This window comes from Carettochelys insculpta, chromosome 2 (genome assembly GCF_033958435.1).
Source record: "Carettochelys insculpta isolate YL-2023 chromosome 2, ASM3395843v1, whole genome shotgun sequence".
In the NCBI taxonomy this organism is placed as follows: Eukaryota; Metazoa; Chordata; order Testudines; family Carettochelyidae; genus Carettochelys; species Carettochelys insculpta.
The window spans coordinates 119325442-119340089 of record NC_134138.1 but is presented as its reverse complement, the minus strand read 5'-3'; the positions used below and the strand labels follow the sequence as shown (position 1 = coordinate 119340089).

The window sequence follows — 14648 nt, the reverse complement described above, 5'->3', positions numbered from 1 at the left end:
AGCTTATTTTCTATGTGGACATGCCGCATGTGCTTTCAAAAAAGGGGCTGATTTTGCAAAAGAACTTGCTAGTGTAGACGTGGCCAAAGAGAACAAAGGAATTCCTTCCAGAGGGGAAGATATAAAGAGGGCCATGAGGGCACCTCCATCTTTGTTTTCATCCTGCCTTTGAAATTGTCTGTCACACCCTAAGAGGGAGAAGGAGCTCTACAGTGTACTGGAGATCCAGGTCAGGATAGGATCTTTTCTGACCTGAAGCTTTCACCTGATATAAAACAGTCATTTAGGGTAAGAACTCACATGTAACTAGATTCTTAATGAAGTAGAACTAGCCGTGCATTTTCCTTTATTTTAATTTGTATCTATCTCACTTTGATCTGCCTCTTTTTCTTATAGCCACTTCCCAACCCCCAAAGGGACCAGCCACATTTCCAGGTGTATACTTAGATCTTACCCAAAACAGCAAGCTGTGCGAATTCTTTAGAATCTAAAATCTAAAGATTTGTTGATAAAGAATGAAAGAATAGGTTGAGAGAGGAAATTGTTAAAGTGGTCAGATTACATACATCAGATATAAATCTTTTGATGCAGGCTGCAGCAGAGGGTAAAGGCTGCTATCTTAAAAGTCTCTGAAAATACATCCTTTGGTCGGATGGGTCCCCAGTGCACTCAGGCTTAATTCATAGCAGAGATGCTCTTGCAAACTGCTGATAAGATGGAGGCTGAGGACTGAGAACTAAGGACTAAATGGTGAGTGCCAGGGTTCCTTTTATAGACTCTTGCCCATGTGGGGAGAAGTTCCCTGCTTCTGGTCATGTACTCAATGGTGAACAACCTGACTAGGTCACCTGTCCTTCCCTTGTTGGGGCATTCTTCCACTGGCTGCATGGTTAGACAGCACATCCCAATAACATGCCTGGGATGTGGATTGGAATCCACTCTGCTTTACCTGGGTGGGCATTCTTTAACAGTAGATTGCCCCACCTCCTATTGTATTCTTCTGGAACTAACTGCTTTAACTACAAATGTGAGGCAACATTTATAACTTTATGTACAAACGTGATACAGACATGTCAGCCACATAAACAGATTCAGTGAATCACCAGCTTCCATTAGACACTTGGCACAAGATCTGGTGCAAACTTAGTACAGTGGTTACAGAAATGGTTCTCATCATATTTATTTTAAAAATCCAGTAATGTCATAATAGTCATATTGGTAAGCCAATTTTCCTAAAGCTTGGGAGGCCCTATGACACCACAGTTAAAAGGGACAAGTATAGTACTAATATAGAATTTTGCCCATAACTCTAAGAGATAAATAAAGGTTTTATAAAGCCTCATGGCTAGATGCATTTTCATTATCTAAAAAATATTTAATGGAAACAGATTTTCGTATTTGCAGAACAAATTAAAGCTAAGGGTTATTTTTAATACTTAATTTTTCTTGAAGGAGTGTTTATATGTAGAGTGTTTGCAGCTCAAGGGTGCATACTTTATCCAAAAATTTTGGATCCTATACTGTTATCATTACTAATACTAAGTTGAAATTGATGAATCTCTTGTTACTGCCTAGGAAGTACCATAGTCTAGCTGTAAAGTCATACCTGCTCAAAAGTGGGCTGTCCAACTGCCAAAATTCAATCCTAATCTAAAGGACAGAACTCTTATCTTGTCAATTGTCCAACTGAAATACTTCATGCCTTAAGAATGTTTTCCCTTAAACGGGACTTGGCCTGTGTTTTGAATTGAGGTTGTCTCCCCTTATGTTGAAGTGGAGTGACCATCCATCCCGTTTTGCTGGGACAGCCCTGTATTTGGGGTGACAGAAAGGTGTCCCAACTTATTTTAACAAATGGGCTAATTGCCCATATTCGGCACACTGCTGACGCGCAGGTGCAGCTGCTGGCCAGAGAGCACGTGGAGAGTGCATGCTCGTGAGTTCTCCAGCCACACCAGAGGGAGCCAGCCGGGGCCCTGCAGAGGGAGAGGTATGTCAGGGGGGTGGCTTCCTCCTCCTTCCTGGCTCCCTGAGACACAGGGAGCAGGGAGCCCACCTCCATAGCTGACACAGTCTACTTCGAAGTAGCTGGCTAGTGTAGACACACCCGTAGTGTGTGATGGAGGGAGGGAAAAATGATTGCTGTGTTGCTTGAAATACATGTTTCATGTTTAAAGTTTGTAATCGTGGTTTTGTGTATGGAGTTTTCGTATGCTGTAGGCTGTGGATACAACTGTTAGACTTAGTTTACCCTAGTCAGGGAAGTCAATTGCAGATATGCAATTCTAGCTATGGCAATTGCATAGCTAGAATTGACGTACCAGCAGTTGACTTACCTGGCCATCTTCACGGGGGCTACACCTACACTGCATTCTGCTTTCGGAAGCAGAATGCAAATAAGTGAGATTGAAAATGAAATCATGCAAATGAAGCATGAATTTACATGTCTCACACCTCATATGCGTATTCTCACACGATCACACTTCTAGAAGAGGCCTTTCTGGAAGCAAAAACAGCATTGCAGATGGGGTTTCTTCAAAACAAACCCGTTTTCAAAAAAAGTCTTCTTGAAACAAAATAGGAAGTAAGGTTCTTTCAAAAATGGAGTTAGTTTTCGAAGGAACCCTGTCTACATGTCTACTTTTGCTTCCAGAAAAGCCTCTTCTAGAAGTGCGAGCATGTGAGAATATGTAAATGATGTGTGAGATACATAAACCTGCACTTAATTTGCATTTTTGATCTTACTCATTTGCATTCTGCTTCTGAAAGTGGAATGCAGTGTAAATGTAGCTAGAGGGAGGTCAACAGAAGAGTTTCTCACATCGACCTCTCTTACTGCTCTTGATATTGAGGAGTACAGGGCTCGACTGCTGATCCCAGACAGTTTGATTTTGTGCATCTCCACCGTGTGCATGAAAGTGAACTCCGGAAGATTGACCCTGATCGGGTCAATCTTCTGTGTAGTCTAGATGTACCCTTAGACTGATGAGGCTTCCAGAAGTGAAAACCCAGGCTATCTGTCCTTGGTGGCAGAAAGATTGCACAAAGCGGGGTACTGAAGAGGTGGTAAACATAGACACAGAGGACATGAAACTTTTTTGACAAAGCATAAAATAAGCAACCAACTATGTGTTAGGAATAGGCCTAATATTGCCATTTCTGAAACTCCTCTGGTCAAATATTTTACTGCACATACTGTAAATACACCAGAGGGTATATTTATATGCAGCTATAATATGAGATCAGGCCTCAAAATAAAACCAAATAAAAGTTGCAGTTTGTGTAAGACCAATGTACAGGATCTATTCACCTGGGAACCAAAGATCTGAAATTAGAGGGTAATTAGAATTCTGTCACTACATTTGTTTGGAAGCAAATTGTTAGACTATGTGGTTCACAAAGGACTGGACAAAGTTTTGCTTGTATTTAGAAACAAAAAAACAAAAAAACAAAAACAAAAAAAAACCAGGGTTACTGCAGTTAAAGAGTTTGGAAGAAATAACCAAGCCAACTTTTAGAAAGATGGTCCATGTGCTGGGACACATTAAAGGTAAGGTTGTATAAAGCAGATAAAACCATGGTTATCCAAAGATACAGTAGTATTTGTTTCATATAGACAGAGTTTGAAATGTTATCCATTGCCATTCTTCTGTCTCAGAGCCAAATGTTTACCTTTTGAAGTCAATGTTAAAATTCCAACTGACTTCAATCAATGGGACCAGTATTTGACCATTAGGCCTTTGTAAAACAGCTGCTGTTGTGGTCTCTCCTTTTAAGCCAAGGGACATATCAAATATGCTCTATGCATGAAGAAAAAAGAAAACACAAGAAAAACAAAATCGAGAGCATTTCAGTTTATTGCCAACACTACTGACACCTTCAACTCAAGATATATTTAGTTAATAAAATAATTTGCTGATGATCACAGAAAGATTTTCTAATAAAAGGGATAAAATTCAAACAACACAAAAGATTCCTCTCCCCCACCCCCGCTCTCAAACAGTGTTCTATTGATTTTAAGTTTTAGCACACATTTTCAAAGAACAAAAGAGCAAACAGAAGGAGCAAAACATACTGGAGACATGATTATACCGCCACCCAATAGATGAGGCCAAAAGTTTGGGTGCCCAAAATTGGTCACTTAAATCCATATTTATGCAATTGCATAAGTCAGTGGGAACTGCTTGTAATCAACACTTCCATAAGACAGAACACTTATTTATGTGCCTATATTTAGGCTCCCAAGCTCACTAACTGAAGACAGAATTTAAATAGTTTCTCTGCCCAGCGTGTCACAAACCAAAGCAATGGGATTCATAATAAAAACAAGATATAATGCATCATTCAACAAAAGAACACACATTTCACGCAAGCAAATTCAGTACCTCCTGCAACCTTCTAGATTAGATCCTTCTGCCCCAGCTGTCATCTACTGCATGTTGGGAACAAGAGCAGCTGGTCTATTGAGTCAAACATTTCTGTTCCATTATCAGAAGAGACAAATACAGAATATGGAAAATTTGCATTTCATGCACTTGTCTTGGATTTTAAAATGGTGTGAATTTATTTAAAAATGAAGTGCACTGTTTCAGTTGCTGGCTAGATACCATTGTGGTGCTCAGAGAGCCAAAGTTTGCTCATCCATGAGTTAAACAGTAAGCACAAACTTTCACTCCGTTGTGCTGATGCTCAAGAGGGTGGGAGTTTTGGGAGGTAGGTCTGGGGAGGGGTTATGTTGGTTGAAAGGACAAGCCCGCTAACAGATCACAGCATGAGTGTCTAACAGCCTAAACTGCCAAGCACATTTTATTATTTTACATACTTCTAAGGTACCCTCCCCCAGGCATTGAAATGTACATCAGTTCCCGTAAGGAAGAGGAAGACTGTACCCTCCCTCTCTCATCTCTCAAATCAATTTGGTTTCCCCCCAGACAACACAGTTAATAGTAAGCTCTTGCTGGCAGCGATTAAAGAATTTCTTTCTCCTACTCGTAGGAATAACAAAGTAGTCCCTGACCCACCGAGGATTCCTGTTGTGGCCAGCAAAATTCTTCTTACAGACAATCCAAATCTTGTCATCCTCACACCTCTGAGTTCAGTGATGCCCAAACTTCTCCGTTCACACCCCCTTCCCCTTACCAGTAATGGAATCTGTCTGTACCCCCCACTACTGCACTGTTGGCCCAGCAGAGGAACCGGGGCTGAATGTGGGGCTTTTCTGAGGGTTAGAGAAGAAATGAAGACAGAGCTGGGAGTGCAGTGGAGCTGGGCTGGGGTCACTCCCTCCACACCTGCTGTGGAGCTGGCCTGAATCCCCTGGCATGCCCCACTGAATGTGCCTCTCCACCCCCAAGGGTGGAGGTGGTTTCCCACAATTTGGGAACCACTGTTTTGGTTTTTAATGGGTGTAGTGGGACTGGAAACGATCTATAGTTCAGATCCATCATGTCTCTCACAATATGGACTTACTCTACAACAGATCTAGTGACACCACCAAAGACAAATGAATATATGCAATAAAAATACAAGAAACCCATCAGAAGTAAGTGCAGAATCTTCATGATACTTGCCAAAATAGGATTAGTCCAATCTCACCATTTTTGAAATTAGCTTATTTAATGAAATTCTAGCACTTTCAAACATTTTAATACAAGCCAGATACAAAGTCTGAAATGAGGTGCTAAAAGTGCCCCAGTTCTTTGTAATATAAGGAAAAGTTGGTTAGAATGGGGGTGCAATATTATCTGGTAATCATATGCTCTAAAAGTCTGATAAAGAGTCTACTAAACTTAATGAAAAGAGCATGGCTTAAAAGGGCATGTGAAAGTAAAGCATCTCTCATTCACAGTTTGTGAGGCGAAATAAGGATAAAGGAAAATAAGAGGTACCTCTGTCTACCTTACAAAGCATTTACAGTTATATCAAAACTGCTGCCACTGTCAAGCTATTTAATAATGCAAAACCTCTTTTAGCAGCAGAGAACCCCAACAAAGTTCAGTGAAGACCCCAACTAAAGTAATATTGTAATTTCCTATTTAAGTATACCAATGTATCTTCAGCTGAAGCAATCAGAACCAGTGACAAGGCTCAGACACGTTGTCTTGGATAAAACATGAGCTAACCCAAATCTTTTTAACATTGGAAAAAATGGGGTTCTTCTACTCCATCCCCTCTCATTCACATTTACACTTGGTTCTGGTTGTGTCTGGAAGCAGGCATGCAAATATTTAATTAAAAAGACCACCCAGAAGCACAAAGTCCCAGAAATCTCACGAAGGTCTGTCTTTCTATGATGCGCAATTGAGTTTGCAGAGCTGCAAACATGTTCATGTTTTTGACCAGATAATTGCCTAGACTTTTGAGCCATTGTAAGTTCTGACCATCAAAGCAACAACATACATCACTACCTATATGCATGTGCAGAAGCCTGCCTTTTATACCAGTATCCTTAGACAGCTAGGGCCTGGAAATGCAAGCACGCTGTATCTATAGTGATAAGGTTAGTGTAAGAGCCTATAAAGAGTAGTATAAGAATTCATACAAGTATGGCACACAGAAAAATGTGTAACAAGCTAATGTGTAAATGTGGCCAAATCTTAAGACACATCCTTTGTTATAAATTTTAGAACTTTTCAAAATGAAGTTAGTGTTTTTGAAGAAATGGTGCACAAGGGAAATCAGACCACCAGAAAATATTTCTATAAAGAAAATTGATGGCCCAGAGAATATAAGCTTTCAGCCACTGCACTTCCATCGTGTTTTAACTCTTCAAATGGGCCCACCTCTAGTAATGAGCTAGTGTGTCCTTTCAGTCATCGGTCTCCTATAAATAAGAGTTTTCATGGTGATTTTTCTAATGTGAAGGAACTACCCTTTAACCACCCAACTCATTTCAAACTGGACATTGAACAATGATTATTAGTACTTTGTCACTAGAGACCTAAACTGGATTAAAATAACCTTGAGGTGAAAGGTTCTACTGCCAGTTGTCAGTCCCTGGAGCTAGACCATCTTCCTTCTGATAGAATTATTGAAAATTGCTGCTTCTTTCTCATGAGATTCTTTCACTTTATCAATAAAACATTGTGTACGGTAGACTTCAATCGAAATAACCAAGTCATTCCCTGCTTCTCAATTGACCTAGGCTCTTTCATTATCTAACAGAAGACAATTGCTCCTTTTATGCAAAATACAGAGTAGTAACAATCATATAATAGTTTAGAAAAAATGCCAGGTCATTTGGTTGAGGTCTCTTTGTCTGGGTGTTGTGCACAGGTGGTCATTCACACATATTCAGAAGTCAGAATTAATGAGCACATGTCAAAGACAGTACAGCATGTCCATAAAAATAACATTCCACACAAAAATCATTGCAGGAAAAAAACAAAAACCAAAACCAGACATGCAGCTGATAAAAAAGACAAAACAACAACATAACGACTTTTTAAAATCTGAAGTGGAGTGAAATTAGTAAGAATGCAAAACAATTCAGCTGGCAGTGTATACTTTAATTGAATGATCACCGCTGTCTAAGACAATCAGAGAATTGTTTGCTGTGTAAGTCAATGCCACAGGATAAGAAAGCCCTTGGGTAATTATGGGCCTTAAGACAGGAAATTCCTCAGGTTTTCCTAAGCACAATACAGCTTGGTTATAGGCATCTGCTACTGTTATGTGTCCCTCTCCACTGAAGGCCACAGCAGTGGCACATATTGTAGAGGGAAACACTAGGTTTAGACCAAAGCTATCCATCTGGCCAATGACTTTCATGTCAGCACTGAATATCTTCACTCTTGTGCTGCAGTATTTTGGCCCCTTAGCTATCAGGTGCTCTATCACAGCAATAATACCAGAAGTCTGAGAAACTGCCACCTCTCTTGGGTTGCATAAGTTAGACTGGATCTTCTGAGCCTTCTTCAGTTCTCCTTTTTTAAAATTGGCTGTCAAGCGATAAAGAGCACCTGCCTCTGAATCAGACAGGATAATTTCATTTTGAGGGCTAGTATCCAAACCCCATGGCAAACAAAAGGACTCTGTGATAACTAACTTGCCTCTACCATTAAAATCAAACACTTTGACAGAGCGATCTCCACTGTCTGTGACAACCACGTAGCCGTCCAATGTGACTGTCACGTCAAGTGAATATTTAATGTCATTGCCGGCATCTCCTCTTTCCCCAAACTGTTGTATGCAGCTTCCACTCAAGCCAAACATCTTAATTCTTTTCTTTCCATCATGTGCCACTACGACACACTCAGAGCGCCGACACATTGCAATCCCAGTCGGATTGACCAGAGTCCCCCAGCCTCCGAAAGAAAGGTTGAACTTTAAGCTTAGGGATGCTGATACAGCTGCTTCATCGCTTGTCCCAGTTGTTGTTCCTGAAGTTAAAGGAATATTAGCCACCGGGCTTAAGATCTCTATCAGGTGCAGCAATGGTAAGCAGTCACTTGACTCAGAGGATTTGCAGGTTCTTCTACAGAAAGGGCACTCCAACCTAAAATTCCTCGGGTGTGCTAGAGAGAATACGCACTCGAAGCATATAACATGTCCACAGGGCAAGTTCCTCGGCCGATGTTTCTTCTTCTGGCTATATTTTTCAAAGCACACTTTGCATTCAAGCAGACTGACCTCAGTTTCGTTCACCAGTTCTGTCATAATCTGCATTTTATCAGGGGCCGCGGCAGACATAGTTGCAGCTTTAAGAGGATTGTCGATCATACCGTGCTAGCAATGTGACGCTACCATCTGGTCACATTGGACAGTCACAAGACTGTGTTGCATCAGAGACCTTTCCATAAATGCTGATGGTGTCTTTTGTTTCAAAGCATTTGCTGTAGTTTCCTGCCATCTAAAGGAAATTTGTGAAAATGCGATGGGCTCACTAAAATGTATGTGAATGTTTTCTTGTTATCTTCACTTTTTCCTCAAACACTTTATTTCATTTGGCATGAAAATATATCTAAAATGTAAATATAAAGCCAGTCTCATATCAGTTAAACCACAGTAATTTGGCATAACAAGTGTGGTTTCATAGTACACATCAGTTATCAAGAATCAATATAAGATTCAAGTCCTATAAGCCACACAGAAGCAGGTGGCAAGGGGTAGTGAGCAATTTGTATGGTAATTATTCAGGATGCAGTAACGAACAGGGTTGTGTTTATCATTTTCAGGAATCCTGGCAAGAGCAGGAACTTAATCTGTTAGAGAAGTGGTTCACGGCACTGATTTCTTTCACCTCTTAATCCTGCTACTAGAGAGAGGCTGGGAACGTCAGACTAGGTCACAAAGGCTTCCTGTTCTGATCTCCTGCTGTTAACATTCCTACCAGACCAACATTGTCCACCCAGGGAGGCCCTACTCCACATGGTCAAAGTTAAAAGAGCCTTGGCGTTCTGTGGGAAGAGGACTAAGTCTACCTACCTGTTCCTTTGAACAGCAGTTTACTGAATAATGCTCTGACCAAAAGGACAATAGGATGTCTGATTGCATTTCTCACTGCTGTGATCTGGGACCTTGGACTAAAGGCCCAGTCAAGATTCATTCAGGAGCCACACAGCCACTGCTCTCTGCCTCAGGGATGTTTCTATCACATATGTACGTGAAGTAGCTACATCATGCTGCTGTAGAGCTTTATTAAAGTTTCATTGCTTGGATTCAGCCTCCAGGAAATGCTGTTTCACACTCAACATGTTCCAAACTTGTTTCCAAGGTAGATGGGATCAAAATGACCCTCCACACAAAGTGCTGATTTTTCTTTAGAGAGTCTCTCACATCAGACAGCCAATTGTTGCATTGATTTTTGTCTCTGATTACTGTCTTTTTTGGCAAACTTGAATGTTATGTCAAACCCTGGATTTTAGGGGAGTATCTTGCTTTGTTTTTGTATGAATATTTTTTACAATTTCCCTGTTTATACTGTTGGTCTTGGTCTTAATATGGCTGTGCACTTCAGCTTTATGTTTTTACTTTTGAATATTCCTTGAGCATCTTACAGCCCAGGAGTGAGGATTGCACAGATGGTGTCACTGGAGAAAAGAAAGAACTTTCAACTTCTCTGAAAATCTCACACTTGCCTGCTTCACTCAGGAGGGCATTTTCTGAGATTTGCTTTTCTTTTGATCTTTTTTTCCACCCCTCCAGGTACCTTGTTCATGCTCTGTAGCTGGCTTATCTTTCTGAAAAGATAGATTCCAGTGCAAGCAAAGGAACTGCCTGTGATTCTAGGAGAGCAGTACAGATTTTACATCCCTCAGCCAGCACCCTCTGGACCTGACTGATCCTGGATGAGGGAATTTGCTGGATGAAGGGAGGTCCACTGCTCTGGCCACCCAGTCTGCTGCTGGCTTCTTTTGTCCTCCCTCCACCCCAAATGTAACCCTAGGGCCCCCCTTACCTCCTGCCTGGACCTTGGCCCCTGCTGGACCGACACTGACCTGGCCACATCGAGCTACTGGTGTCAGAGATCACTGGCTCTGGCTGGCCTGCCAGACATGGCCCAGGCCCCTGAGGTGCCAGCTCCTGACGTGGCCATGGGGTGCCTGCTCAGCCCCAAATGGACTGCTGCCATGGCCCCCAAGGCTGGCAGCTGGCTGTGGCATGGGCCGGGCTGCCAGCATGGTCCCAGTGCTACAGAGACTGGTGCAGCCTAAGCCAGGCTGTCAGTGCAGCTCCAGCTCTGCAAGCACTGGGTGCAGCCCTGGCCCACGGAGGCTTGCTCTGGTTGGCTGTGCATCTACCAGGGACACACGCCTTCCTGGGCTCCCCTGCCCAACGCCACCAGGCTAAATTCCCACCCCGGCATCTCTGGTACAGTAACATCTGTGGTACTGATGGACGACCAATGTCACCAGAGAAAAATATGCCGGTTTTGGGAGCTAAAACCTGTATTTATATATTCAGTAAGGAGAGGTTCTGAATTTCTCTCTACCCCATCAATACCAACTTCAAGGGTTAAAAAAAACAACAAAACCCCTTAAAGTTTAACTGAAAAGGGGTCACTCCTGTTGGCTACAACTACAAATATCCCCAAAGCATCAGATTTGCCAACTCTCTGCATACAATGGTTGCAATGAACATCAAAAGCTTGCCAAAAGCCGACACAGCGGGAGCGAGCGACACACACGCTTGACACAAGACACTGCTTCTATTTCCAATTCTAATGTCTGTAACCCATGCATGAAGGGTCACACACCATCCCAGTTAGCAGAAGGCTAATAAGCAATGCTGGGTTCAGTCCCTACCAGGTGGACATAGCTGCAGATCCCAGTCTAGCCGGAGGAAGCCCAGATAAAAAGGAGAGCTGCTTGCATGAGCAAAACTGCTGTGTCTCATGAGTTGACTAATTCTATGGAGTAGGTGAGAGGAAACATCTGATGTGACTTCTGCACCTGAAGACTGACCAAAAGGCCCGGGAAAAGGGCTTTGAAGCTGCCCAGTTGGGACCCCTGAAGAAGACCTTCTCCTTCACATCCTTTGAATCATGTTGCAATACCATAAATCAGCCAACATTAGAATGAGTCATCATCAATGTTCCCTCTAATTTTTTCCATCCAGGTGCAGAATAATTTTATGTGCACCAAGGCATGTGAGAATGTGCACCACCTGGTGAAACAAACAAACAAAAAAACTCCCTAGGAAACTCACGTAGTCAGATGGCAGCATTTGAATCTCTCTTAAGTGGCTACACAAGCACATGGCTTACACATAACGCTTGTGAATTTCACGTTATTTTAAATGTGAATCTATTATTAGGGACTCAAAACAAAAAATCCATTTTGCAAAGTTGCAGTAGTGTCTCTGAACTAGTGATGACAGATCGACAAAGTTTTAAGTTCATCTCATATGCTTATCCAAACTGCAGAAGGGTTTCCATGAGGGCCCACAATCCACATTCCCCATACAGCTCTGCTTCCTATGACCAGACTCCTGTGCTCATAATTGCTGTATTGAGGGGAAACAATATCACAGTTATGGACAACTTCAGAGGTGTGTTCTGCTCCCCTCGTAGGGCTGAGGAATTAAATTACCCTTTTAATGAGTTATAGCGACCAATATAAGGGTGAAGCCAGAGGAAACTCTGGTGAAGGTCTGTAGCGGTCCTGATATGCAAATTGGTCATCCAACCTGGGTACAGGGGTGAAAGACTAATCAAACCCTCTCATAGCTGATTCCCTCCGAAGTTTGCCTTAGGATAGGTGGCGCTCGTCCGTCTCCACAATTTTATCTGGTAAGGCGAATGATTAGCGGTCTTGGAGCCGAAACGATCTCAATATAACATTACATAACCTCAGGAGTTGTGGACCAATTTTTTTTTTAATTAATGGGGTTTTATAAATGAATCAGTGTTAACTACTTTTGAATGAAAGTGTTAGCAAACTATTAAGAATTGCCTGTGAAAAATCTGTTAGTGTAACATTTTAATACATACATTGTAACTGAACTCCAATTTTAAACTGTTAATACATTGTAACTGAAACAACTCCCCTGTTGCAGTGGTTCTCCAACTTTTTGGCCCATGGACCACCCTGCTCAACCCAAACCTTTCCCTGAACCACCAGCCAACCACCCCGATGACAAAATTCTTTTGTTTATCTCTAAATACCTTAAATACTAAATTATTTATGTTAGGCTTCTGGAGCCATAACATAAAGCGGCATCTGGTACCAGTAAGAAAGGAAATATTAATAATCAAAATCACATTAATTAAGCAGATTAAGTGCTTTAACTTTATCATGTTGGTTTACAAAACTTTATTTTAAATAAAATAAAATATTAATTTATGTTTTAAAAAGTTTCAATGTTGTCTTTATAGCAAGGATAGGGAATCTTTCTTGGGTTAGGGGCCACTGATCTATAGAAAAATCAGTCAGGGGGCGCACAAGTGAGAGGTGACCACCACAAAATAAAAAACGCTCAACCTTGACTGATGTGGCCACCAACTGAGCTACCTCACTCCCCTATTACTCCAACCCAGGACGTCGGTGTGAGGTGAGAAGAAAGCAAAAAGAGGCAGGAGGAGCAAGTTTTAGGGCTTCCCACTTACTAGATTAATTCTTTTGGGGTCCTGGGGTTAGTAGATTTTGTGAGACCCCTCCCTGGGCTCTGGGGTGAAGCCAAAATGAAGGGTTTCCTGTGTGTGGTGGGGTGGTGCCAGAGAGTGGGAAGAGGGTGAAGGGTAGGAGGTAGGGGGCTGGAGGTAGGACCAGGAGGAGGGTGGAGGTAGGGGAAGCAGAGAAGATGCAGCAGTGGGCTGGTGGTGAGGAGTCCAGCCAGGTGGGAAGGTGCAGGCTGTCCATAGTCTGAGATGGGGCATCCCCCCGGTCCCCGCACTCAGGGAAGCAGGGAGGGGCTAATGCCTGCCATAGGGATTCCCTCCCCACCATCCCCGCAATTTATTTCTGCTCATATGCACCCCTGGGGCCTGAGCCACTCAGCAGCAGTTTGTTCTTCTGATAGGTCAGTGGGCTGAGCATTAGTCTGTTTAAACCCAGCGCTGTGAGCTCAGCCCTTGCAGGGGCCAGTTAGGGATCTGGGGCAAATAGATTAAAACATAAAACAAGTGGGGGTGCTTGGTCCTGGCAAGAGGGCAGGGGACTGGACTTGATGACCTCCTCTGGTCCCTTCCAGCTCTACAAGATGTGATGTGTATCTTCTGCTGCTGGCTGCCACTGGGTCCTAGTGCTCCTGGGCTTCAGGAGTGTTGTGCGACTGCAACAAGCAGGCTCAGTAGGGCAGTCTAAGCTGACTGGCTTCTACCCTTCCAGGCTTCTGCCCTGGAGGCACAGACCCTTCCCCTTTCCTGCAGTGGGACCCTCAACCAGTCCAGATGGCCCCACTCCTAACTCAGGGGAGTCCCAGCAGCCAGTCTGCATCAGGAGGGGCCTCTCTCCCACGGCCAAAGTTTGGTGTTCCCCAGCACCCCACACCTCCCCCTTCCACTGCCCTTTCTGTACTCTCCCAGCACCCTCCAGGCTCTGAGCCGGGAGAACAAACTTTATCATCCCCCAGCCTCAGGGTCCTCCACGCCCTTTCAGCTCTCCAGCAGCAGATTCCAGGTGCATCAGCTTCCCACTGCAGGCCGGAGGACAGCCCTGAAAGCAGAATCTGGTGTTCAGGGACTGTGTGGAGGGGTTTGTGGGAGAAGAACCATGGCTCCACATCCTCCCCTCCCGCCACCCAGGGCAACATGGTGCGAGAAACCACTTGTGGGAGGCTTTCCCCCTCTGCTCCCATTGGCCAGACTTCATCCAATGGGAGTAGTGGAGGGCAGTACCTGGGGAGTGATGGGGAGCACAGAGTCAGGTAAGCACCCTCGTCAAAGCCCTCATGGCCATCCCCTGGCACACCATCTCCTCATGTTGACACCATGTGGCCAGTGGACTAGCATAAACAACTGAGGCTGGTAATTATATCCCAGCTGTAGAACTATGTGTATTAGTGTGTACATGTGTGGTGCATTATTTTAGTAGCTAGGGACAGTAAATGAATTCTGCGTTCACAATAAATGTGGCATATTGCTTTATCCCCCAAGTAAGATTCTGCTAGTTCTATTTCTCTATGTCTAACAACATCTCAGCTGATCTGCTTTCCTTACCACTCTTGTACAAACATCTCTAGGTGACTGGGTCCCCCTCATACAGTCA

At 43.2% G+C, this 14648-nt stretch overlaps 1 protein-coding gene across 1 annotated transcript; it reads right to left on the bottom strand.

The window, feature by feature from the left end:
- Positions 1-3848: 3848 nt before the first annotated feature.
- Positions 3849-8721, bottom strand: NHLRC1 (NHL repeat containing E3 ubiquitin protein ligase 1). Its single transcript, XM_074985900.1, has one exon. It carries the CDS (start codon positions 8719-8721, stop codon positions 7489-7491), a length of 1233 nt encoding a protein of 410 aa, XP_074842001.1. The 3' UTR covers positions 3849-7488.
- Between the last annotated feature and the right edge of the window lie 5927 nt (positions 8722-14648).

Coding starts and splice junctions, on each gene's coding strand:
- NHLRC1 (XM_074985900.1), bottom strand. CDS start 8,721: ATGATCGACAATCCTCTTAAAGCTGCAACTATGTCTGCCGCGGCCCCT.